The sequence below is a fragment of the Lynx rufus genome, unplaced genomic scaffold, assembly GCF_022079265.1.
Source record: "Lynx rufus isolate CCGP_SWC_20201006 ecotype Redwood Valley unplaced genomic scaffold, mLynRuf1.p SCAF_6, whole genome shotgun sequence".
NCBI lineage: Eukaryota > Metazoa > Chordata > Mammalia > Carnivora > Felidae > Lynx > Lynx rufus.
This window is the reverse complement of record NW_025814878.1, coordinates 8,830,574-8,854,142: the sequence shown is the minus strand read 5'-3', so window position 1 is coordinate 8,854,142 and position 23,569 is coordinate 8,830,574. Positions and strand designations below refer to the sequence as shown.

Below are 23,569 nucleotides of genomic sequence, written 5' to 3'. Positions count from 1 at the left end.
ATTTATTTACATTATTTTGTAAATCACATATAAGTGTAAGTTACTGATGCACTTGACATGTCAAAAAATTAAAGAACTGCATTTGGAGACTGGTATATTTTATTCTTCAAAGGCAACAATTGAATCTTCTGAGAAACTCACTATGATACTTAGTTTGGAAAAAAATAGTTTGTTGCTCTTATGACAACAAAGTTAAAATAGAGCCGATAAAGAATAAACTAAATATCTACCCTTGGCACAGAGAAATTAAGATACTCTCATCCCATTGCTTCCCCCGATTCATGATGCTATGAGCCAGTCCCCAAGGGAAAGAGGAAATAACTCATATAGGAATTGACAGGTCAGAGAAGGACATTCACTGCTAAGAATCAATGGGCCCAAACAGTCAAGGTCTCTGATCTCTGAGACCAAGTCTGTACAAGGGGTGTCCAAGTCCTCAGGTCATAATGAAGTCATAAATACAAGAAAGAAGGCTTTTTTGAAAATGGGGAAGATGCTAACAGTCACAATCTGGGAATCAGCAAAAAAAAAAAAAAAAAAAAAAAAAAAAAAAAAAAAGACTACACTCTGATTTTGGTGGTAGGAACTGAAATAACCTACATTTGAAAGTGCAAATGATTTTGATTTTAATATGAAATACCTCTTCTGTTTAAAGAGGGTGATCAAAGCAGCAAAGTCTTAGGAACTACTGTTTCTAACAGGTTTTATAAGACAGAGTGGACTGTGTTTGGTGTATTAACCGTGAGAATTTTGGGTGCAGGAGACGGTGGATCCCAGGTGAGATATGTCATCAGTAACACGTAAAGAGTTTTGGCATCAAGGGGCAGACTCATGCTCCTGGGTCTTGGAAACGATCCACAAAAACAGCCCTCAAGATGCAAAGACCGTCAAAGGGGCTACCCGAGAACGGAGCACACTGTGTGCGGGCCAGGGAAAACTTTTCTCTCTGATTCACTAGAAACCAATCACATTTTCTCACCAAGCCAGTGTCTTGCCTGCCTTCCTGTCTCACCTCATGACGAGAAATCTGGGCTTGCAGCTCCTGGATGTTGCTGGTGGCCGCGGGTGTGTCCTCAATCTCTCTGTGAGCTCCTTCTATAAGCTCCTGGAGGTGCTGCATTTCTTGCTCATATTGTTCATATTGCACCACGGCCTCCTTTGAAAGAAAAAAAGACGCACGGTTATCTTTCTAGATCAATCACCGTGGGCCATTCTGTACTGCTGTCTATGGCGTTAGGTGGTATTTACCTGGGCATCTAGGGAATAAAGAAAGGATGGGTCAAGTCCCTGGATGACGAGAGCCCTCAACTTTATGCAGATCTTTCAAAGCCTTGTCTCTAAACTAGTTCGCCGGGATTATGGATGGACTCAAAGCAGCTAAGTGGCTAGATCCTCTCTCTTTTCCCTATTCAAATTATGCTGAAAATGGCAATGTCCTAGTCAGAACAACGTCAGGGTGGGAAGCGGTATGAAAAACGTGATTACTTCATTTTTCCACCTAAGAAATACTAAATCTATATGTGAGGCACTTGACTAAATGCTGGGGTGGGAGATCAAAAAATGAAGGAAGCATGACTTCCAGCCTCAGGAATTTACTATGTAACAAATTACAAGATAATCCAAGGTGCAAGAATAGCTGACCAAGGAAACCCTTAGCTATTTAATGAGAACCTACGTAGGCAACTTTTGGATAAGGCAGGTGAAAGATTAGTTGAAAGGGCATAGGAGGTGGGTAGCATCATTCCTTCCTCGTAAACGACTCTTCTCTTATTGGCTGAAGAGGCTGAGAGTCACACGGGGTTTGCTTTTCAGGCAAGAAAATGCCTTTACCGCATCAATAAGCTGAAATATGAAAAAAAAATCTGCAATCTATACTAGCAGTAAAGGCTTCTTACAAGGTGTTAGAGGATTCTCCGATGAATAATAAGAGATAAAAATATATAACTGAATATAAAATTAACTTGCATAAGTCATTCTTTACTAAAATATACTGCTACAAGATAGCTGTCACCAAAGGATGTTTTTTATAGAGCTTTCCCCGGGCTCTTGCGGGTGATCCAAATGATAGCATTTCATCTCCTTATTTTATATAACCACAACAATCTGTCAAATTTAACACTCTGGGTGTGTTTTGATGGCTGAGCCCACACAACGCTAAGAAAAGCAGCCCATGACTCATTCGCTGTGGCTCTGTGGGCGCGGGGACTGCGAGGGACGCTGGCGGGCACAGCCCCACGTGCCTGCATGATGTTGCACTGCTGGATAGCCGTGTGCTGCAGTCGGCTGGCCTCTGCCTGCAGGTGCAAGGCACAATGGCAGAGCGGCAGGCTGGCGACCACATCGTCGGGGATCCGGAGGGCACTCTGGCAGATCTGCACGGCGTGGACCTTTGGCTTGAGTGACTCCATCTCAGATAGCAGATGCTGCAAGTACGGGTTCACATTTTATATGGCGCAAAAAATTTAAAATGTTTCTATCTGAATAGCTTCTTTCATAAGCAAGAGACATTTACTAAATGATAGCTCCGGCATACGTTATAAACATTTTCCAAGGAGATTTTCTTTAAGTAACGTGTAGAGTCCTAAGACTATAGCTGAGTTTAGAAGTCATTTTTCCCTCACTATCTTCTCTTTAAAAATAGGTAGATAGATAGATAGATAGATAGATAGATAGATAGATAGACAGATTCCCCACTCACTTCCTCTGGATTATTCTTGCTTACCTGTCGATGCGAAAGTTGTTCCTTGAGACTAAGACGTCCGACTTCTGGGGAAGTCAGGGTTGTCTGGGCTTGCTCCAAAGCAACTTGTAAGTTTTTTAGCTCAGTTTCAAATTTTTTCATATCCTACAGAGTAAAAGCAGTATGAATGTCAATATAGAAGCCCTGGAAGTTCAAAGTCATGGGAGAAGAATAACCTCACAACCAAGAAGGCATATCAGAGGCGAGTACTACATCTCCACTATGGACCCACCATTTTTTTTAAATGATAGACTTTCTAATTTAAGCTACTGTTATTATTAGTTTCACCTTGGCAGCATCTTGGAGATTCTGCAAACGAATTTTGATCGTCTGTCGTAGCTCCTCAGACTCCCGTCCCAGGTCTGCCACTTGCTGAGACATTTTTTCTGTGGAGTAGATGCTAGCAAGGCACTGTAATTTCTCAATCATTGCTTCCAGATTGCTGGGGATTTCTTCAGATTCTTCCAGCATGGTCTAGAGGGAATTGCCAATAGTCATGACATTGACAGGGAGGCAGAGGCGTACAGGTAACCAATCTGGTGTGGTGTAAGCCAGAAGACTAGGAGGGAGTGCCAGGTCTCAGTGCCCATGCACACCGTGTAGGTTCCATGTGTCTTCTTGTATCTAACCTTCCCAGCCCTGTGCCTACTCCCCACCTACGCTTCTCCTCATTTCACAGAAAAAGAAATCAAAGTTTAGGAACTGCCAACCATTTACTGAGGCCACATGTTGTTAAGTGTAGGACAGGCTCGTGTTCTGTCAACCACCCCAAGCTGCTCCCTGATGAGGGTCAGGACACGAGTATCTCAGGGATATCTGTGCTCTGACACATTAGGCCTTCTTGTCAGGATGTTGAGCTTACTTTTCCTCCTATTTACTCAAGAGATGCTTTCTAGCTCTCATATTCTATGTCTAAGATCTAAGACACTTATCGATCGAAGAAATGAAAACACAAGAGCATTACAAACAAACAAAAAAAAACTTTTGAACAGTTGCTTTAAATGAAACAAAGAGGGTAGAAGCTACTTGAGATTAGCAAGAGGAATAAAACACAGCCCTGGTCATTCTGGATAGTATCCTCCAGTGGGACTAATAATACACATGGATTGTTAACCACATAATGTGCATTATATGAGCAGAGTGAAAGAGAAGAAAGACTAGAGATGACGGAATATTACTTGCAGGAGGATTGGGAGGCGGAACAGCATAAGCAAAGGCACAGAGGTGAGTGAGCACAAAATGTTCAGTTCCCGGGATGTGCGATGTGTAAAGAAGAGAAATGGAAGCTGGGATACTATCCTTGAGCAACAGATCTTTAATTTCAAAATACAGTACAGTTTTTCCCTCACAAGGAAAGGGAATACTGAAAATCTAAAGAAGAAAATCAAATATTCCACAATATGGCAGAGGTAACTTTAAGAGATAACTGCTGTTACATTTGGGTATATATTTGGATAATTGAGATCATCATATACTATAATTTTCCATCTTTCTTTTCCACCTGACACGAGGAACACCTGTATTCTCTCTGTTTACTGCTTTTGGCTAACCTTTGGGAGCTTTACCTAAGGTGGGCACGGGAGAACTCTCAAAAGAGTATCTACAGACTGAGTTCTCTCCTGAGCGTCTGTGGGATGTGTGGTGTCTGTCCTGTGTCCCCAATGCACTCAATCTGCCCAACTGCCCAAGTCAAAACACCTAGGAGCCCTCCTTGGCTGCTCCCTCTCTTCCACCCACATCCAAGAGTCTCCTCTCCAGAGTCCATAACTCTAGCTCAGTATTAGCCCTTGATTCTCTCTTCTCTCAACCTCTAAAGAGTCTTTGTCACTCTCTAGAATATCACTGCCACTGCCTTCCATCCTGTCTTACCTTCCTCAGTCTGTTTTCCACAGGCTGCTAACTCATCTTTCTTAAAATACAAGCCGGGATTTGTTGCTTGCCTACAGAATATCTGTCAGAGGCTTCACAGTGACTATAGGGTAAAGCCCAAGTTCTTAACAGGCCTTTCAATACTTTTCTTCTCTCTCTATTCTTCTCTCTCATGCCTCTTTCCAGCTTTCGTCCACACCTCTTCCCCGTACTACGCCCTCCACTGCACGGAACAGAGCACCCCTCACTCTTACAATTGGGATGTCCACATGTATTTTTGTTTAAAATGCATTTCAAGCAAGTAGGCAGCCTGTTGTTCAGGACTCAGCCCAGAATTACCTTTTCCTAAGAAGGCCTCCTTAAGCTTCCCCTAGACTCTGGGCAGTGTGGGCAGAGCACCTCCCTGTGGGCTCCATCAACACCTCGAACCCTCATTTCCCGCACTTATCACACTGTTGGCAATTGTCTAGATCTATCTTTTGTCTCCGTTATCAACTCCCTGGGGGCAAGGACAGGGAATATTCTTTGTTTTCTGAAGGCCTAACGAAATTCCTAGCTTTGGAAAGCATTCTATAAATATTTGCTGAAACAATAAGTGAATGCAAGACCTATTCAAAAACAAAAACAAAAACAAAACCCTTAATGGTCATTTTAGAGACTACATTATACTCTATTATATCTAAAAATTCATTCAGAAAAGTGACCTTGACCTTTAAGTTTGCTTTAAAATTCTACTATAGTTATTAATACTGTATATTTTCTACATTTTGGATTATGGAGTAGTAATGTTTTGATGTTCATGATACATTTTGCCGACTGTTTTTCAAAAAGATTTTAACAAGCAGCCATCAGTGTTTGAGAGCTCTCACTTCTTTAAATATGAACTTTACATAATCTTTAAATGGGGTTAATTTGATGGTTAAAGTGTTCTCTCTTTTCAATTTTCATTTCTAGATTTCTAATGAGGTTGAATATTTTTTCATTGTTTACAACCGATTGTATCTTGAGTCTTGTCAGTTAATATATGAGCATATCCTCAGGCAGAAGACAGGAGTGGTTTACTAAAGATTCCAGAAGAGTATAAAGATTGATGAGAAGAAAGATTATGTACACAGGGAAACGGGTTAGCATCTGTTAACACATTCCAAGGAGGAGAAAATAAGGCTTTGATCTAGAACCCTGCATACGGGAATGGAAAAGGGAATAGGAGTATAGATAGGAGTATACTGGGGCCCCTGGGTGGCTCAGTGGGTTAAGCGCCCAACTTCAGCTCAGGTATGATCTCACAGTTCGTGAGTTCAAGCCTCACATTGGGCAACTTGTTGTCAGCGCACAGTCTGCTTCAGATCCTCTGTTCCCCTCTCTCTCTCTGCCCCTCTCCCGCTTGCTCATGCGTGTTCTCTCCACCCCCCCCATAAATAATAAACATTAAAAATAAGGAGTATGCATAAATCGAATAAAAGAGAGAGATCTAAAATACTTGAGGATATCCATGCAACTTAAGTACAAATCATTCTGTATTGTACCATAAACTAACTGGGCTATTAGATGTTTGTATCTAATTCAAGCTTAAGATAATAAAAGGATGAAATAATTTCCTGGATGATGTGACCAGAAGAAAACTTCAGGAAATGAAGTAACACAGCCACTATGTGATATGGATTCTTTGCTCTTTCCCAGCCGACCCCTACTTCCTGTGGAAAATCAGACAACTGAGACCAGGCAGAATGCTGAGAAGAATGAGGCACCCACGTGGCAGGTTGTGTGCTTGATATTTGCACGTATGTTAAACCATTTAATCTTCACGATAATTCTGCAATATAAATATCATTTACGTCTCTATCTTACTGATGAGAAGACTGAATTCAGGGAAGCAGATTAGTTTGCTCCAAATTCATAGCCCTAAATAGCAGAGCTTGGTTTTCAGATCAGTCTGAGTCTGGAGCCCATAATCTTTCCACACGTCATATCTCTTCATGGGGAAGAATTTCCCACCACATCCCTACACATGATTGTTTCAAAGAAGCTGCAAAAAAAGAGAGACCTATACAAAGGTGATTCTTTTGGGTCTTGGAGAAAGAAAAGTCTAGGGGAAAACTGAGTTAACATTTCCTATTAAAAAAAAAGTCTAGGGGAGATAGAGGATATCTATTATTTATACAGTCTTATGAAATCTTATGGGTAGCCACTTTCTTTCAAACCATTGGACAAGCCATCAGGGCTACCTTAGCTTTCTTTTTATCTGGCACCTACAATAATTTTATGTCATGGCCCTCAACATTTTCTGTCAGGCCAGCCAGTTAAATCAAATTGCTCTCTTAGTCACTCTTTGAAAACGATTTTTCCCAAAGTTACCTGATGGAAAATGTATTGTTCTCGAAGTTGGTTGGCAGAATTCCATGCAATCTTTCCATGAACCAAGACTTTGGCTTTCTCAATCCACTTCAAGATGAATTCAAGCATTTCAGTGTATTCTTCTAAATGTGATGCTGCCTGAAAAAATCATTAACATTCAGATAACATATGTAAACTCTGCTTTGTGAGCTAGAAATTAGTCTTCTATTTCTCTTTATATACAATAATCCTAGGGGTTGATTGTTATAACATCTGTGATATTTAAAGGTATCACAAACAATCATCTCCTTGTTGAAAATCTGTCAAGGGCTTCCCAGTGACTTTAGGATAAAATTCAAGTTCTTAATATGCTTGAATAATCTTTCTTTTAAAAATATGCTCTGTTCTTATCCCTTGGTCATCTATCTAGTGCCTCTCTATCCCTCCTTCCATATTTATTCCACCTCCACTGATGAAGGAGGTGGTGGGGGGATTATAGCATGCCAGATTTCTGTACTGTAATTCATTAGTTGCCAATCTTGATTTAACTTGTCCCTGATTACAGAAAAAATACATAATTAATTTGTAAAGGCGAGTCTACAGTCAATAATTATGATGAATGTGTGACCTGAACTTACCTATCTACATATAGATATATCTATGTCTTATATCTTTATATATATTATTTACATGCACTATGTATTTTATTTCATATACATATATAAACATATATGTATACATATATATATACACACATATATATACACACACACACATATATCTATAACTTTAAGATAGTTGAATACACCCCAAACTGATTTTATAAAACATGTTCATGGATGAGTATTTATTTCACAAAGTGCTTTTCTAGTTTACAAAATATTCATTCCAAAAGTTCATCTATATGACCACCTTTGTCAATGAACTTCTCATATGGTTTGATATAAAACAAAGGCAAGTTTCCATGTAAATCTTAGGATACTAAACAGGTGTGGTATGTAATAATCTACCCTTAAACCACCCTCATCATTGTCAATATTATCTTTTTATTTTTCAAAAGAAAAAGCAAACACTTAATTTCTACCTTAGAGGATTTTGATTCCTGGCCTGGAAGACATACCTGACTGAGCTTGGAGAGCCGATTCTCAGCCTGTCTAATGGTCTGCTGGTGTAGTTCCATCAGTTTTCCTACCTTCTTGGCCAGTGGTTTACCCAGTTGGCCATTCTGTTCCGAGAATTTCTGTACTGCTGCATCTAGTTCCATTAATTTTAAATTACAGCCATCTAATTCCTCTCCTAGCACCTAGATGGTAATCCAAATAAAAGAACATTAGACTACAGAAATTTCTCCAGCTTTTCCAAGATCAAAGGGTGGTATTTTAAATGTTTTTTGTAAATGCCAAGTATTATAAAGAATATTTCTACATGATCAAGTCATTTCTGTTTCTTCAGTTAGAAAGGCAGAGCAGATGTAAATTAAAAAAATAAAAAATTAAATTCAAAAAAAAAAAAAAAAAAGGAAGGCAGAGCAGACAGGAGGTTTTGTTATGCTGGTGTTTATTTCCTATGAGGCTGAGTGAGAAGGCTAATGTTTCCTTCTGCCCCACCCCGAAAGGATTAGTCACTTAACTCATCAGCAGAGTGAGAGCACCACCAAGGTCATCCTTTATTTTGGAATTTATATATTTATATTCCCCAATAATTATTTGGTCTTTTGACACTCTTCCCTCTTCCCTGCACGTGCAGGTACATTTATTAATACAGCTCCATTGGAATGATGAGGTATATGATGTAAGTTATCTATGCTATTATCTGTATAATAGCACATATATGCTTTACTATCTGGTTTTACTGAAGCTTGCTAATCAAGAAAGTTTTTTTTTTTTCTCTGTCTATATCCCCAAAATAACTCCAAAATATATGGAATTCATTCAGTAGCACCTCTTATATTTCCACTTCTCCTTCCTTACCTTTTGGTCGATCTTAGCTTGTTGTAAATTATCTGTCTTTGCTCTCAGCTTACTGAGGATAGTTGTGAGATCTTTGGCTATCTTCTGAATTTGCCGGCTGAATTCCTGGCTCATGGCCTTGCTCTGTTCAACTTCTCTTACTTTGTCCTGGATCTAAACAATCAGTGAGAACAACGAAACCAACCATGATTAAAACTGCATAATTGCTATTAAAAACCTCAATCTTAAGATGTTGACAAGAGACTCTTGAGTTGGTTAACGCCACTTTGGCATCGATGCACTTTGTCAGACCAGCCACATGCCGTTACTGGCTCTCATGGCTTTCCTGCGGCCTTGCTATTCACCACCCCTTACTGCTGCTGTTTCAGCAAAGGAACAAGCGTTGCATGTATAGTGAGCTACACATCAAATGTTTACAGAATACTCATTTTAGCTAGAAGTGTACACGGTAGAGCTTGAATCTCAGCTTCTCCATTTACTAACTTTGGAACACAAATTCTTTTAGGCCTTTGTCTCCATAAAATGGAAAACCCTTCCAGATAATTAGAAGCACCTGGATTTGTTTCCAAGCACCTTTTTTATAAGTAGATGTTGGTGATCTGCTAACTCTTTTTCCAACTTCCCAAGTACATCCCAATAATATATCAAAACAGTGTTAAGCATATCCAATAGAAAGAAAGGTGAAAAAGGAACAGTTAATGTTTACAAGTTTCTAATGATTTGATAACATTGATATTTCTGCCTATAATGAAATGCGTGAGAGAAAATGGTAAAGTAACATTTTCTTTATATAAGTGAAGGCTTTAAAAAATCACTTGAGTATAGAGGAAACACACCATTAAAATAATACTTTTTTTGGACTTGATTATTTTGAGTTGAGTGCCAATGTAAATGAAATGCATGAGGATAACTCTAATATAGAGAAAATTTATCCAGCGAGAAAGAAAACTTAAATTTAAACTTTTTCTTAAAAATCTGAACTTGCGAAGTCATCCTTCCCAGTAGACCTTCCAATGTCCAAGAAGAAAAACCAAGCAGGCCAATTAAATACTTAAAACAGAAAATAACATTTTAGTTTATTTAGACATTTAGATGCAGGGGCATTGAGTTTTCATGAAATTTTTAAAACACTTTGCTTTATACATTAGAGGGTCCAAAAGATGTTGTGTACCTGTATGAATTTTATAATTTGCTGCGAGGGAATACTACTTTGCATTTCGTGTAGCACTTTAGAATTAGTGGGATACCTTCTCTCTGTCCTCTATTGACTGCTTTTACCTTAACTGTGGCGTTATGTCACCGAGGAGGTCCTAAAAAACCATTGTTTCCATACAGATGCACCCAAAGCCATTTTCACTATGTAAAAGTGTGCCCTCTTTTGGGGATCTATGATAGAAATGTCCCTCTGATCTCAGTCCTATGAATGACTATGTGTATCTCTTTGTCTAAAAAAAAAAAAAAAAAAAAAAAGAAAAGAAAAGAAAGAAAAAGCTATTTGTTTTAAAATTCATAGACATGGATTAGATTATGTGTCACACCTTTCTTTGGTTATTTAAAAGCTAGAGTTTATTTGATGGGCCTTCCTCTAGCGACATTATAGGATCCACCAACATGCATTTTGGGTAGTAACTTCTTCCCTGGCTCTACCTTATTTATTTATTTATTTATTTATTTATTTATTTATTTATTACTTTGATTTTCCCTTTCTCCAACTATCTTCACCTACTTAACTTACATCTTGCTGAACCCAAAATAACAGCTAGAAGTGTACCCGGCAGATCGTGGGTACTCAAGAATTTTTGTTGAGTACTTGAAATATATTTGTTTTAAAAAATTGTGTCTTTTTTTCTTTTAAGAAAAAGGTGAACTAGGTAAGTTATTTTTATCGTATAACATTATTGTTCACAACTGTGATCATCCGACGTGCTTCTTGCCACCACAGAAGAACCCTAATTTAATATTGTTTTATACGGAAGACATGATTATGAAGACATGGAGACCTGGTTGTGAAAATCAAGAACTACAGAAGAATGGGAAGGCACGCTTCTATGACCGTACGTGTACCTGATCATGGATAGTTCCTAGGTCCAGTGCCACCTCAGCTAACTGAAGGGAGAGTTCAGAAGGTAATATGGAATAAAGACCCAGGTACTTATTCTTCTGCTCTTCAGCCATTTTCTCAATGCTCTGTCGGTGATTTGTGGCTTCTGTTAGGAGAAGCTAAAGAAAAGATCAAAGTAAGAAACTTCTGGAAGCCTGATGAGGAAATTCATTTTTCTGGGTACAGAGACAAGACTGTGTATTTTTCAACAATATATGAAGTGTGGAATTACAGAAACATCTTTAAAAAAAAAATCAAACTATTCTTTAGTCTCTAGGGAGAAGCATGTCCCCTTTTTACGGAACAAAAGAAAGTTCCTTGAGATAATACTAAAAGCCTTATATATAGTGCATTTATGAAAAGTTTTAATTCAATACTCATTGAATATAAGCAAATCTCTTGGGGTACATGGGTGGCTCAGTTGGTTAAGCATCCAACTCTTGATTTTGGCTCAAGTCAGGCTCTCAAGGTTGATGAAACTGAGCCCTGCATCAAATTCTGTGTTGATGGCACAAAGTCTGCTTTGGATTCTCTCTCTTTCCCTCTCTGGTTGCCCCTCCCTGGCTCATGTGCTTACATGCACTCTCTCTCTCTCTCTCATAATAAATAAATAAACATTTTTTTTCAGCACAAATATATCTCATTAAAATCAGGACAGTATTTTTAAATGATGGGTATAGGGAATGAGGAGAGTTTTATACCTGAAGTTCTTCAAGTTGAGCATCTATTTCTATTGTTGGATTCCCCAAATATTCCTTTGTTTCCTGAACCCAAGATTTCACAGAATTGATTTGGGTCTCCACAACTTCTCGCTCCTTTAGCTCTTGCTTTACTACTTTTCCAGTATTCTTCACTTTCTCCTGCATGCTTTGGGAACATTAAAGGGAGAAACCAGAAGTGGATTTGAAATGAAAGGAAATCCCTAATCCATGACATCGTATTAGCAAAAGCAGACATAAAAAAAAAGTAAAGCCTCATATCTTTTTTGCATGTAAAGACACACCCTCAAGTTGTGAGATAACATTCAGTAACGCTTAATTTTAGCTCAAATACAACAGAAGATTAGATGTCATGTGAAGTGAATGATTTATCCCTAGAAAGGTGAGAGGTGACACACTCCCAGGCCACTACAATGCAATGAATTTTCCTATCTAAAGTCAACTGGAGACTGTTTGATTCTTTACACCCTCTTTGGAAATCTACTCAAATGGTGCAGAATCATCAGCATTTAAAAGTAATGTGTAATTGGAACGTTTCTGGCTATTAGAGGCCAGTCTTTAAATAAAGTCTGAAGCTTTGGAAATTAGGCAATTAATAATGTTCAACATCCTTTTGAATTGACATAAGCTTGGCTAAAAAGTTAAATAAGTGAAATCAGATTACCCTGAATTCATTTGTAAGTACAAGAGGTGAATATAGGCTATGAATGAGTAACGTTAGTTAATATAGGATAAAATTATCTATTGACATTTCTTCTCTGGCTCAACAAGTGAATCAGGCTGATTATGCATCATTCAGATTAACTTTCTCTTTCCACTAAGTTCACTATTGGTAAATAGCTATTATTTATCTGGACTTTGGTATTCTCCTTGCTCTGATCTCCCTGCCCTCCAAGTTAGCCAATGAGTTACCAAGCCTGATAAAAATGCAGTTCTTGATAGCTCTCGACTGTTTACCTTTCAAGCTTCATTTCTCATGAATTGTCCCATCACCCAACAGCTCCTTCAAAGTGACACGCTCACTTCCAAGCTTTCTTACATACTCTTCCCCTGTTTGCAAAACCCTCCTCCCACTTCACTAGTTCTAGTGCGCTCAGTCTTCCGTGTAAGTACTCCTTCTGACAGGAAGCCTCCCTTGATTCCTCTCCTAGGGTAGCTTGCCCTTACCACTCTTTCCATGCTCTACCTAAACGCCTCTGTAGTTGTCTGTCTCTGCTGTTTGAGTGTAAACTTCATGAAGGTAGACACTGAATCTGTACAGCTCATCACTATGTTTCTAAATCCTACTAGTATATATTTGTCAGAAAAATGACTCAAGAGTTAAGAAAGCTGAAAAGCAGGGATGACGGGAATAGTTCTCCACGGTTCTCAGGTGGCATGATGGAGCATCCCCAGACTCTAATACCACACTTATCCCTTTGGGTCATGGCCAAGTTTAGTAAGAGAGAAGGAGAGCAGGTGTATAGTTACTTCAGGCACCGGTCTTGCATTGCCGTGATCTCCTGGACAGTGGGTGGCTCTTCTCCAGGAGGCTGCGGGACTCCGTCCTGAAGCATGCCCAGCGCTTGCTGTCGCAGCATGCCTAAAGCCAACTGCTGCTGTTCCAGTTCCAGAATGAGTGCGTCATGATGGTCAAGAAGCGTTAAGAGCTCTGCTTTTGAGGCTTTCTCTGCTGAACCTCCCGGCAGTTTATCTTGCAGCTGATCAGTCGTTTCAGTGGCTTTTTTAACCTGATGACAGACGTATATACTATTAAGCTCAAAACTAAACTGAAAAGACAGACCAATTCCAATAAATGCCATATTTGCCACTAGGGCACTGAAGCACTTAAAGATGATGGTATAAACTCTAAATTTCAGGGACCAAATGTGAACAATCTCCTTAACGTGGAAAGGAAGACCACCTCTTATTCTGGGTTTTAAAATTTAATCTCAAAATAATAGGGTGATCAGAGACTGCATAACAGAAAAGTTGTTTTGCTTTTTTTTAACGAAACAAATAAAAGAAAAACTCTTTCCAATATTTCTGTTAACATGAATATGTGCCTTGAGTCATTAAGGAAGATGTAGTTAAAAACACTGAAACCTACTTTAAAACACAAAAGGAATTAAATATAAGATTTGGGAAATGAGTTTAATTCTTGCTCATTTTCATGACAAAGACAAAGTATTTTATGCTTTTTCAGGGCCAGGTAAGAAGATTTCATTAAAAGCGTAGCAAATGGGGGCAACTGGACTTACATTCCTTTCAAAATTCAACTGCTTGGTTTTCTCGTTATAATAATCAGACCTCAACTTAGAATTAAATTGCACATTGCATGATGTATTTTGCTTCATAATTTGGTTTTCATGGCACTAAAACAGAGACTTAAAAAAAGAAAGGCTTGTTGCTTTTCATAAAGCCAATTTCAAAAAAAGGACAAAATGCTGCTTTTCAAACTACGTCGTCGTCAGCAAGGAAACAACTATTTGAACCCCTCAGTCATGGAAGTTACCTTATTGTTAAAGCTCGTCCACTCATCTACTGCATCTTCCAGTATCTTCTCCTGGTCCTGAGCCACAGCACGGAGACGGGTCCAGCGCTGCCAGACGGTTGTCATTGACCTGCTAATGGCTGCTTTGCTTGCGTCATTTCCGGTTTTTTCCAGTTGTGAAGTTTTGTCCTCAAGGGCCACAACTTTCTCATGGAAGGAGTTAACTACTGATGCTAAGGCCTGAGGTAGGGAGATGATAAGAGACATTATGAGCAGAGATTGATTTTTCAAAAGTTCTATGGATTTCAGCAAATCCCCAAATTACCTGCAAAAGGAAATGTTCCCACATATATTTATTTTCCTCTGGTAACTCTTACTTTTACACTTAAGTTTTAATTGACTTAGGCTTGAATTCCTTATTATTTAAAAAAAATTTTTTTTGAACATTTATTTATTTTTGAGACAGAGAGAGACAGAGCATGAACAGGGGAGGGGCAGAGAGAGAGAGGGAGACACAGAATCGGAAGCAGGCTCCAGGCTCTGAGTCATCAGCCCAGAGCCCGACGCGGGGCTCGAACTCACGGACCGCGAGATCGTGACTTGAGCTGAAGTCGGACGCTTAACCAACTGAGCCACCCAGGCGCCCCTAGACTTGAATTCTTTAAAGAGGTAAGGTGAATTTGTGTCTTTATTAAAAATTGATATATTAAAATATTTTATTTATTTGTTAAAAAGAAAAGTTTATTTGCTACTTGACATAACATTCTCCCAATTTCAGAAGGCAGCAAAAATATAAGTGAACTGAATTTGATATTTAAGTATATTATATTCCACCTGATACTGCTGTGATATAGGAGTGAGACTCAGTTATTAATGTCTGAATGTTATTTGAATTTATCTATATTATTACCAAAATGTATTTACAGAAATTTATTATGTGCCACATCTTATCAGAAGCAAATTTCTCTGAAGGTCTTTTTATAAACCGAGCTATGCATTTCAACAGGAATCCTTAAAAGGTGATAGCATTTAATTAAGTTCAAAAAGCTATGGAATGTGGCTAAATGAATCCTTTTCATATTTAACATTCTTCTCATATTTAAATACATCCAGGTGGAAATGAAAATTTATTGACCTGTTTCTAAAACTCTCATATGATAATGAGAGTTTACAATTACAATTACAATTACAATTACAACAAAAGGACATTTCAAACAACAATACTAACCTTGTGTTCCGACAACTTTTCTTCTGCTTCATGACTGGAAGAAGTCTTCAGTAAAGAAAACTCAGACAATTTCTTTTCTGCCTCATTCATCAATTCGATAACCTCTTCCCTTGCTTTCTGATAACTCTGCCATTGATCTGCACATCTTGAAAAAAAGTCAGACAAAAGCCAGTAAGCAACATAAACTCACATTTCTATGCAGAGCTCTGATGTCAGTATGCCTAATGACACTTAAGAAGAAGGAATTTAGGTGCTAATGTACATCATTGGTATATTCTTTTCCATGTGAAACTTCATTTCACTGAAATATAAAGACTAAAACAACTCTAATACCTCTGCAAGAGATCTAATTGGGCATGTGAGTCCTGTATTATCCTCTGGCTCTTCTCTTCCAGGGAAGCCATTTTCTGTGCTAGGTGCTCTTTCCCAGTTGGCTTGATGAGTGGGTCCAGGCTGGCTACCAGGTGCTGGAGCTCCTCCAGATTACTATGGAACTGATCTTCTGTACTAAAAAATTCCACGTGGCTTTTGAGATTTTCCTCTACGCTCTCCACATCTAGGCCATTGCCTGCCAGTTGTAACATTTCATGAGCATCCTCAAGCCAGTCGTTAGCTGCTTGAAATACGTGATAGTACCTCTGACATTGACTATATATTTGGGTCAAGGCAGCCTGAAAGACAGTAATTGCAAACACAGTCAACTCTCAATTGCAATGTATTTGCCATAAATAGTTTAATTTTTTCCATTTCTTTTCCAGTCCTCAGTCAAGTGGATATATGTGTACAAATGAATTGATACGTTGGTGGATTTTGTGAGGGGGGGGTGGCTGCGATTCATTATTATCTTTTTTTTCCTTCTGCTATTCTTACTAAGATTTTATTATGGCAGTTAAAATAAATAAACAAGGCCAGAAGTGGAATAGAAATTTATTGGGGCGCCTGGGTGGCTCAGTCGGTTAAGAGTCCGACTTCGACTCAGGTCATGGTCTCGCGGTCCGTGAGTTCGAGCCCCGCGTCGGGCTCTGTGCTGACGGCTCAGAGCCTGGAGCCTGTTTCGGATTCTGTGTCTCCCTCTCTCTCTGACCCTCCCCCGTTCATGCTCTGTCTCTCTGTCTCAAAAATAAAATTAAAAAAACGTTAAAAAAAAAGAAATGTATTAGTGGTATCTTGACTATATCTGAAACTTCTCTCTCTTGTAAAAATATATATGCTTTGAAAGATGTGACAGATTGAATATTCACCAAAGTGAGATAATACCTCACTTGGCTGGAAGTATGATAACAACCACTATGGAAAGCAGTATGGAAGTTCCTAAAGAAACTACAAATAGAACCACCATATAATCTAGCAATCCCACTTCCGGGTGTTTATCCAAAGGAAATGAAATCATTATCTCAAAAAGATATCTGTACTCCCATGTCGAGAGAAGCATTTTTCACTAGGCAAGGTAGGGAAACAACCTAAGTGTTCATTCACTAATGAATGGCTATAGAAAATGTGATACACAAAAATAAACTAAAAATGGATTAGAGACCTGGGTGTGAGACCTAAAACCATATAACTCCAAGAAGAAAATATAGGCAGTAATTTCTTTGACATTGGCTTTGGCAACATTTTTCTAGATATGTCTCCTCAGGCAAAGGAAACGAAAACAAAAATATGCTGTTGGGACTGCACCAAAATAAAAAGCTTTTACAAAACAAAGGAAACGATCAACAAAACACAAAGGCAACCTACTGAATGGAAGATATTCATAAGTGATATATCCAACTAGGGGCTAATAGCCAAAATATATTTTAAAAACTTAAACAACTCAACACCAACACACACACAAATAATCCAATTAAAATGGGCAGAGGACCTGAATAGACATATTTCCAAAGAAAACATCCAGATGACCAACAGACACATGAAAAGATGATCAACATCACTAATCATCAGGGAACTGCAAATGAAAACCACAATGAGATATCACCTTACACTTGTCAGAATGACTAGCATCAAAAAGACAAGAAATAGCAAGTGTTACCAAGGACTTAGAAAAAGAGGAACCTTCATGCACTGTTGGTGGGAATGTATACTGGTGCAGCCACTGCGGAAAACAGTGTGGAAGTTCCTCAAGAAGTTAAAAATAGAAATGCCATACAATCCAGTAATTCCACTACTGAATATTAACCCAGAGAAAATGAAAACACTGACTCAAGAGATATATGCACTTGTATGTTTATAGCAGCAGTATTTACAGTAGCCAAGATATGGAAGCTACCCATAGATGATAAATTCATCTATCAGCAGATGAATGGATAAGGAGCTGTGGTACATATACACAATGGAATACTACCCAGCCGTAAAAACAAAAGGAGATGTTGCCATTTGCGACCACATGGATGGAGCTAGAGGGTATTAGACTAAGTGAAATAAGTCAGACAAAGACAAATACCACATGATTTCACTTATATGTAGAATCAAAAACCAAAACAAATGAAAAAACAAACAAAAAGCAGAAACACACCCCTAAATACAGAGAATAAAATGATGGTTGTCAGAGAGGTGGGCAGGGGGGATGGGCAAAACAAGTGAAGGAGAGTGCAAGGTACAAGCTCTCAGTTACGGAATGAGTAAGTCGTGGGGATGAAAGGTAAAAAGCTTAGGGAATATAGCCAGTGGTGTTGTAATAGTGTTGAATGCTGACAGAGGGTAACTACATTCATGGTGAGCATAGCATGATATATAGTCTTGTCAAATTACTATGTTGTATACCTGAAACTAATGTAATGTATATCGACCATACTTCAACTACAAAAAAGAAAAGAAAACAAGTATTATGAACATTATTTAAAAAACAAGGAAATCCTGTCATTTGAGAAAACATGGATGAACCTGGGAGGTATAATGCTAAGCAAAATAAGCCAGACGGAAGAGAAACAAATACCACATGGTCTCACTGACATGTGGAATCTAAAGGAAAAAAAAAAAGTTGAAATCATAGAAATTAAGCAGACAAGTAGTTGCTGGGGGGTTGGGGGATGAAAAAAAATAGGGGACGTTGGTAACATGGTGTACATTTTTAGTTTTAAGTTGAATGAGGTCTGAGGATCTAATGTGTAACATGGTGACGACAGTGGACAACACTGGATTGTTCATTGAAATTTGCTAAGACATTAGGAATTAAGTGTTCTCACCAAAACAAAAATGTGAGGTGCGGGATGTATTAAGTCACTCAATGGGGGAAATTTTTATACAATGTTTACACATCTCAAACCATTACATTATATACTTTAAATATCTTACAGTTTTATTTGTCAGTTAACCTTCAATAAAAATGGGGGTGGGGAGAAGGAAGTACAACAACACCAAATGTCCAAACTAGCATTCACCACACTAAATAGCAATTTCTGGAAGTAAAATAGTGGCCCATAAGTCTTGAATAGAGACTGAAACAGAAAAGTTTAAGAATGGAAAGCGGACCCCATAAAATGAAATCCATTCAAATCCAGAAGGAAAGGAAACATTGTAACCAGCCAGCTGTGACTGGACAAGACAAGCCATCATTGTACAAGCAGACACAGAAAGTGCATACAAGATTGGCACTTAAGAAGGAAAGAATGTGTATGGACAAGCAAAGAATCAATGGCGGAGATTAGAAATGCCCCTGGAACCACAACCTTTAGTTAATGGGCCAAGAGAATCAATTAAGACTATCAATCACAAGATCACCTTAACAGATTCGAGATTTTGGTTCAAAAATCATCAGATCAACAGATGCAAGCTTATAGAACAGATGTTTCTCGAGAATGAAAACTCCAGGTAACTTCTGTCCTGATTCTTCACTCTAGGTTAAATGCTCTATAGCTATAGCTATAGGGAAATTAAAAAAAAAAAAAAAAATTAACAATGACCTTGAATCAACATGAAAGGGAAAAAATACACTAAATAGACTATAGTTTGAGAAGTCAGAACTTTAGCTGATGACGTTTAGTAAGATTTTACCCAAATGTTAAAATTAAAAAAAAAAAAATCTATTTAGTGTTAACCTTAATGTATGTGGAAAATAAAGTTACATGATAGCTAAGATTCACTGCGGGATATTTCTGTCTACACCAGGCCCTACGCAGAGAATAGAAGTCCAAGAGGGAAATATTATTATCCCTCTTCCCCGGAGCGGAAACTGAGATTTAAGGGATGTAAGTACTTTGCCCAAGATCAAGTAACTGAGATTAAAACTCAGGTGTGCTTTACCCTAAAGTTTTAGCTCTTATGTTATCCTAAAGAAAATCATCTTTTACTTAAATGGCTGGCTGAAATCCCATAGAATCAGGGGCTGAGGACAGATGTGGGAGAGAAAAAAAAAAAAAGGTCCAAAGGATAAGTCAGAACAGAATAGTCTGGGAGCTCTTAGATCTCTTATTTTTGAACACACAGAATTTGCGGGCCCCAGAACAAGGGGCAATTGGGAGGTCAAACTGAGAAGTTCTGTGCATACTCCCATTTCTTTGTTATCCCCAAATAAAGTCATGATGAACCTTCGAGGCTTGCTTTTGCTGTGCCGCAGGGAAGGAAGAGCAGAGGAGGAAAGGGTGAAGAGATGAGGCGATTGGTGAGAGACCCCACAAGAAACGTGGCTCGGCATGGGGTCAGGACTGCATGCTCTCTATAATGCCTCCAGCGCTAATCTTAGACATACCAGGCTTCAGATTGTTTAACAAAGGCATCTCTACTTATTCATTGCTAATTAATTAATTTTAGTATGAGTGTACTCATACGTGATTATATTATTATATTAATATGATTATATTAGTGCCATCTTGTATCGTCTTTTCTAAAGGTGAGAGACAACTGAGGTATGTGTTATAACTAAGGAAAAGTCAATGTGGAATCCCATGAGATTAATACCAGGCACCTAAACAATCAGGACCTTTTTAAAAGTCAGGTTGAAGATGACTCACTATAATATCAAAAAAGAACTCCGGAACGAAGCGATTTTAACCCAAAATAAAAACCAAGGAATTTCTCACAACTGTTTACAAATAAGCAGAGTGGAAAACAGGACGAGAAGGCCCTAGTAAACCAACCTGTCTGGTGCGTAAAGCTTCCTGAACGTCTCCGTCCAGCTCTGAGAGCTCAGCAAGAGTGTGCTGAAAATCTGCAGAAAGGAGCTCTTTGGCTTTCGTGAATTTCTCCTTCTCCTTGTTACTCAGGGCATTCATGATTCTCAGGCTGGACTGGACCTCTTCCTGATGAATCTGGGTCTTTCTGATCTCCTCCTGGATGTCCTGGAGGCTCAGGTCCAGGCACACCGGCCCCCTTAGCTCTGCCTTCACGCTCCTCAGCCAGTCCAGGGAGCGGCTCAGCTCTGTCTGGAAGTCTATGCTCTGCACCATGCGGCTCTCACACTCCGTCACCGTTGCGCCAATGGCAGAAGTCAAGACTTTTAACTCCTCTTGCCAGGACTGGATCTGCTGCTTGGCTTTCTCATAAGCCGAGGGGTCAAGGTGTGGAACCAGATCTTCAAGATGCACGGTCACTCGTTTTAGCACGATTCCTGAATCCTGAAGGCTTCCCGCCAGCGAGTGATAGATTTTGAGCTTCTCCTCTGCGGGAAGCGTCTCCTCATTCACTTTGGACTGTTCCGTTTTCACAGCCTGCAGTTGTTTTTCTAGCTGGTGGCACATCTTCTCATGCTCTTGATAGGCACTGGAGACGTCTTCCAGTAAGCCAACCCTTTGTTCCGTTTGTCGCTTCAGCCTGTGGTACAAGGTGACGACGTGCAGCATCTTGTCTGGCTGCCAAGGCTGTCCTGTACTCCTAAAACTTTCTTTCTTTTGGTTCAGCTCATCCACCGCTTCCCCGAGGCGGGCCACCTCTCCCAACAGGGCTCGGCAGCCTTCCTGAAGAGACACGGCCTCTTCAACTCTCAGGTCAGTGGGGACTTTGCTCATCTTTAAGAACTGGTCCTCAAGTTCACTCAGAGACTGGGTTGTCAACTCGATCAAGGAAGCGTACTCTTTCCGAGCAAGAATTGTTTCTTGGACTTTATAGAACTTGTCTTTAGCCAAGGCAACGATTACATTAAATTGCAGGGGAAGAGCATTTAGCTTTTCATTGAGGTAGGAATGATCGACTTCATTCAGCGATGGCAATACGGCCTGCCCAGTTCTCTGCAGCGTAAGTAGGAGATTTTCATATTCTGGAGATTGTTCAAGAATGTGTTGGTATTTGGCCAGTTGGGCGTGCAGCTCAGCGCTCTCATTCATTAGGTTGATTTCAGGAAATGTAATAATATCTGCTTGTTTTAGCCAGTGACAGGCTTTATCAAAATCTTCCTTAAAATGTTTCCTAGAAACCAAACTTTTCTCTAGTTCTTGGAGCCGATGGCTACACTTTTGCAAGACGGTGTCATAGACACTCTGTAATTCCTGAAGCTTACCCAGTACTTCACTCTTTTCCTGCTCTGTGGCTCCTTTCATTAATTCACGACCCTGAGCCCAAAGTCCAGTGACCTCGTTTTGGTACGTCTTGAGGCTGGCTTGCGCACTCTTGCACGTTTTGACTTGTTTGCTCACATCATCCGGTAACAGGCAGATGTGTTCACGGAACATTATCTTTCGCTCATGTTGTTGAATTTGGCTGGTTGCCTGGAACACCGCCATGAGGAACTGGGTTTTCTCGGACAAGGCCTTGTTTAAGTACTTTCGTCTCTGGCCCACTAAGTCGCTGAGGCAATTCACATGTCTCTGTGCATCAGAAAGGGCTTTCTGGATGATCTGCCGCTCATTTAGGCCAAGGTCAGCCATCACCCTGTCAGCGTCCTTTATGAGCGATTTCAGGAGCATCTGTTTGGTCTCCAGTTCACTGCAGATGGCGAGGTGGTCCATGAGGAGGTTCTGGGCCATATCGGGTGGGGGGCTCTGCTTAAGGGCCTCGGCGATGTTGGGCTGCTGTTCTTCTGCCCACTCCATTAGCTCCTGAAACCTGGACCGCACCACATTTAACTCCTCCAGGTTGGTGACTGACGCTTGGAGTTTCCTTTTAACGAGGTCCTCAAGCTGAAACCAGCGTTGTTCGAGGTGACTTGTCTGTTCTTTGACTAATTCTTTGTCATCTAAATTCAGATGTTCTATCATTTTTTGCTTTTGATCTTTCAGATCCTCCACAGCCTGCTTTCTCTCCTGCAGTGCGAGCGCTAACTTTTTCAAAGCTTCTAGGTGGACGGCTGTACTCTCTGCATCGGACCTGTCAGTACATTGAAAGATACAAAGACAAATTAGTTTCAGTGAATATCTATGGTCGTTCCTACCATGTTAAATTACACTTCAACATTTTCTTTAAGTGGGTGTTCTTAGCTTACAGCAGCTCCGTTCACGGTTTATTGAAGAGGTTCTGTGATTATTATGGAATATAAGACCCATATATTTCTTCTCGGGACTGCCTTCGCTGCATCCCAAAGCGTTTGGATTGTTGTATTTTCATTTTCATTTGTTTCCATATATTTTCTTAATTTCTTCTCTAATTGCCTGGTTGACCCATTCATTCTTTAGTAGGGTGTTCTTTAACCTCCATGCTTTTGGAGGTTTTCCAGACTTTTTCCTGTGGTTGATTTCAAGTTTCATAGCATTGTGGTCTGAAAGTGTGCATGGTATGATCTCAATTCTTTTATACTTATGAAGGGCTGTTTTGTGACCCAGTATGTGATCTACCTTGGAGAATGTTCCATGTGCACTGGAGAAGAAAGTATACTCTGTTGCTTTGGGATGCAAAGTTCTAAATATATCTGTCAAGTCCATCTGATCCAATGTCTCATATATTTCTATATCAGAAGCTGCACCAAAACAAGTTGCCTAGATACTTCTCTGTGCTTCTTCTTCAGGCTAATGCTGCCCTCCCATCACATCTGACCTGAACTTTTAGCTTCTACCTCTGGCTCTCATCAGTTGAACACGATCTGCATATTAACAACATCCCCGGATGATTTGTGTAAACACTAAATATTGACTAGCACTGATCTGCATTTTTTTGAGAGAGAGAGAGAGAGAGAGAGAATGAACAGGGGAGAGGCAGAGAGAATGGGAGAGAGAGAATCCTAAGCAGGCTCCACGTTGAGCCCCAACACGGGGCTTAATCTCATGACCTGAGCC

General features: G+C 39.5%; 1 protein-coding gene across 2 annotated transcripts in view; it reads right to left on the bottom strand.

Moving 5' to 3' along the window:
* The window catches only part of SYNE1 (spectrin repeat containing nuclear envelope protein 1), a 473,246-nt gene that overhangs the window by 168,525 nt on the left and 281,152 nt on the right, over positions 1–23,569 (bottom strand). For both annotated transcript variants that reach the window (XM_047102923.1, XM_047102922.1), the window contains 14 exons: positions 20,507–22,667; positions 15,768–16,105; positions 15,435–15,579; positions 14,228–14,446; positions 13,204–13,463; positions 11,716–11,881; positions 10,978–11,133; positions 8,914–9,066; positions 8,064–8,246; positions 6,965–7,102; positions 3,029–3,214; positions 2,723–2,845; positions 2,241–2,423; positions 1,013–1,156 (listed from right to left, as the gene is read on the bottom strand). In XM_047102923.1, coding sequence (XP_046958879.1) covers positions 1,013–1,156; positions 2,241–2,423; positions 2,723–2,845; positions 3,029–3,214; positions 6,965–7,102; positions 8,064–8,246; positions 8,914–9,066; positions 10,978–11,133; positions 11,716–11,881; positions 13,204–13,463; positions 14,228–14,446; positions 15,435–15,579; positions 15,768–16,105; positions 20,507–22,667 — 4,555 coding nt within the window. The remainder of the gene's footprint in view (positions 1–1,012; positions 1,157–2,240; positions 2,424–2,722; positions 2,846–3,028; positions 3,215–6,964; positions 7,103–8,063; positions 8,247–8,913; positions 9,067–10,977; positions 11,134–11,715; positions 11,882–13,203; positions 13,464–14,227; positions 14,447–15,434; positions 15,580–15,767; positions 16,106–20,506; positions 22,668–23,569) is intronic.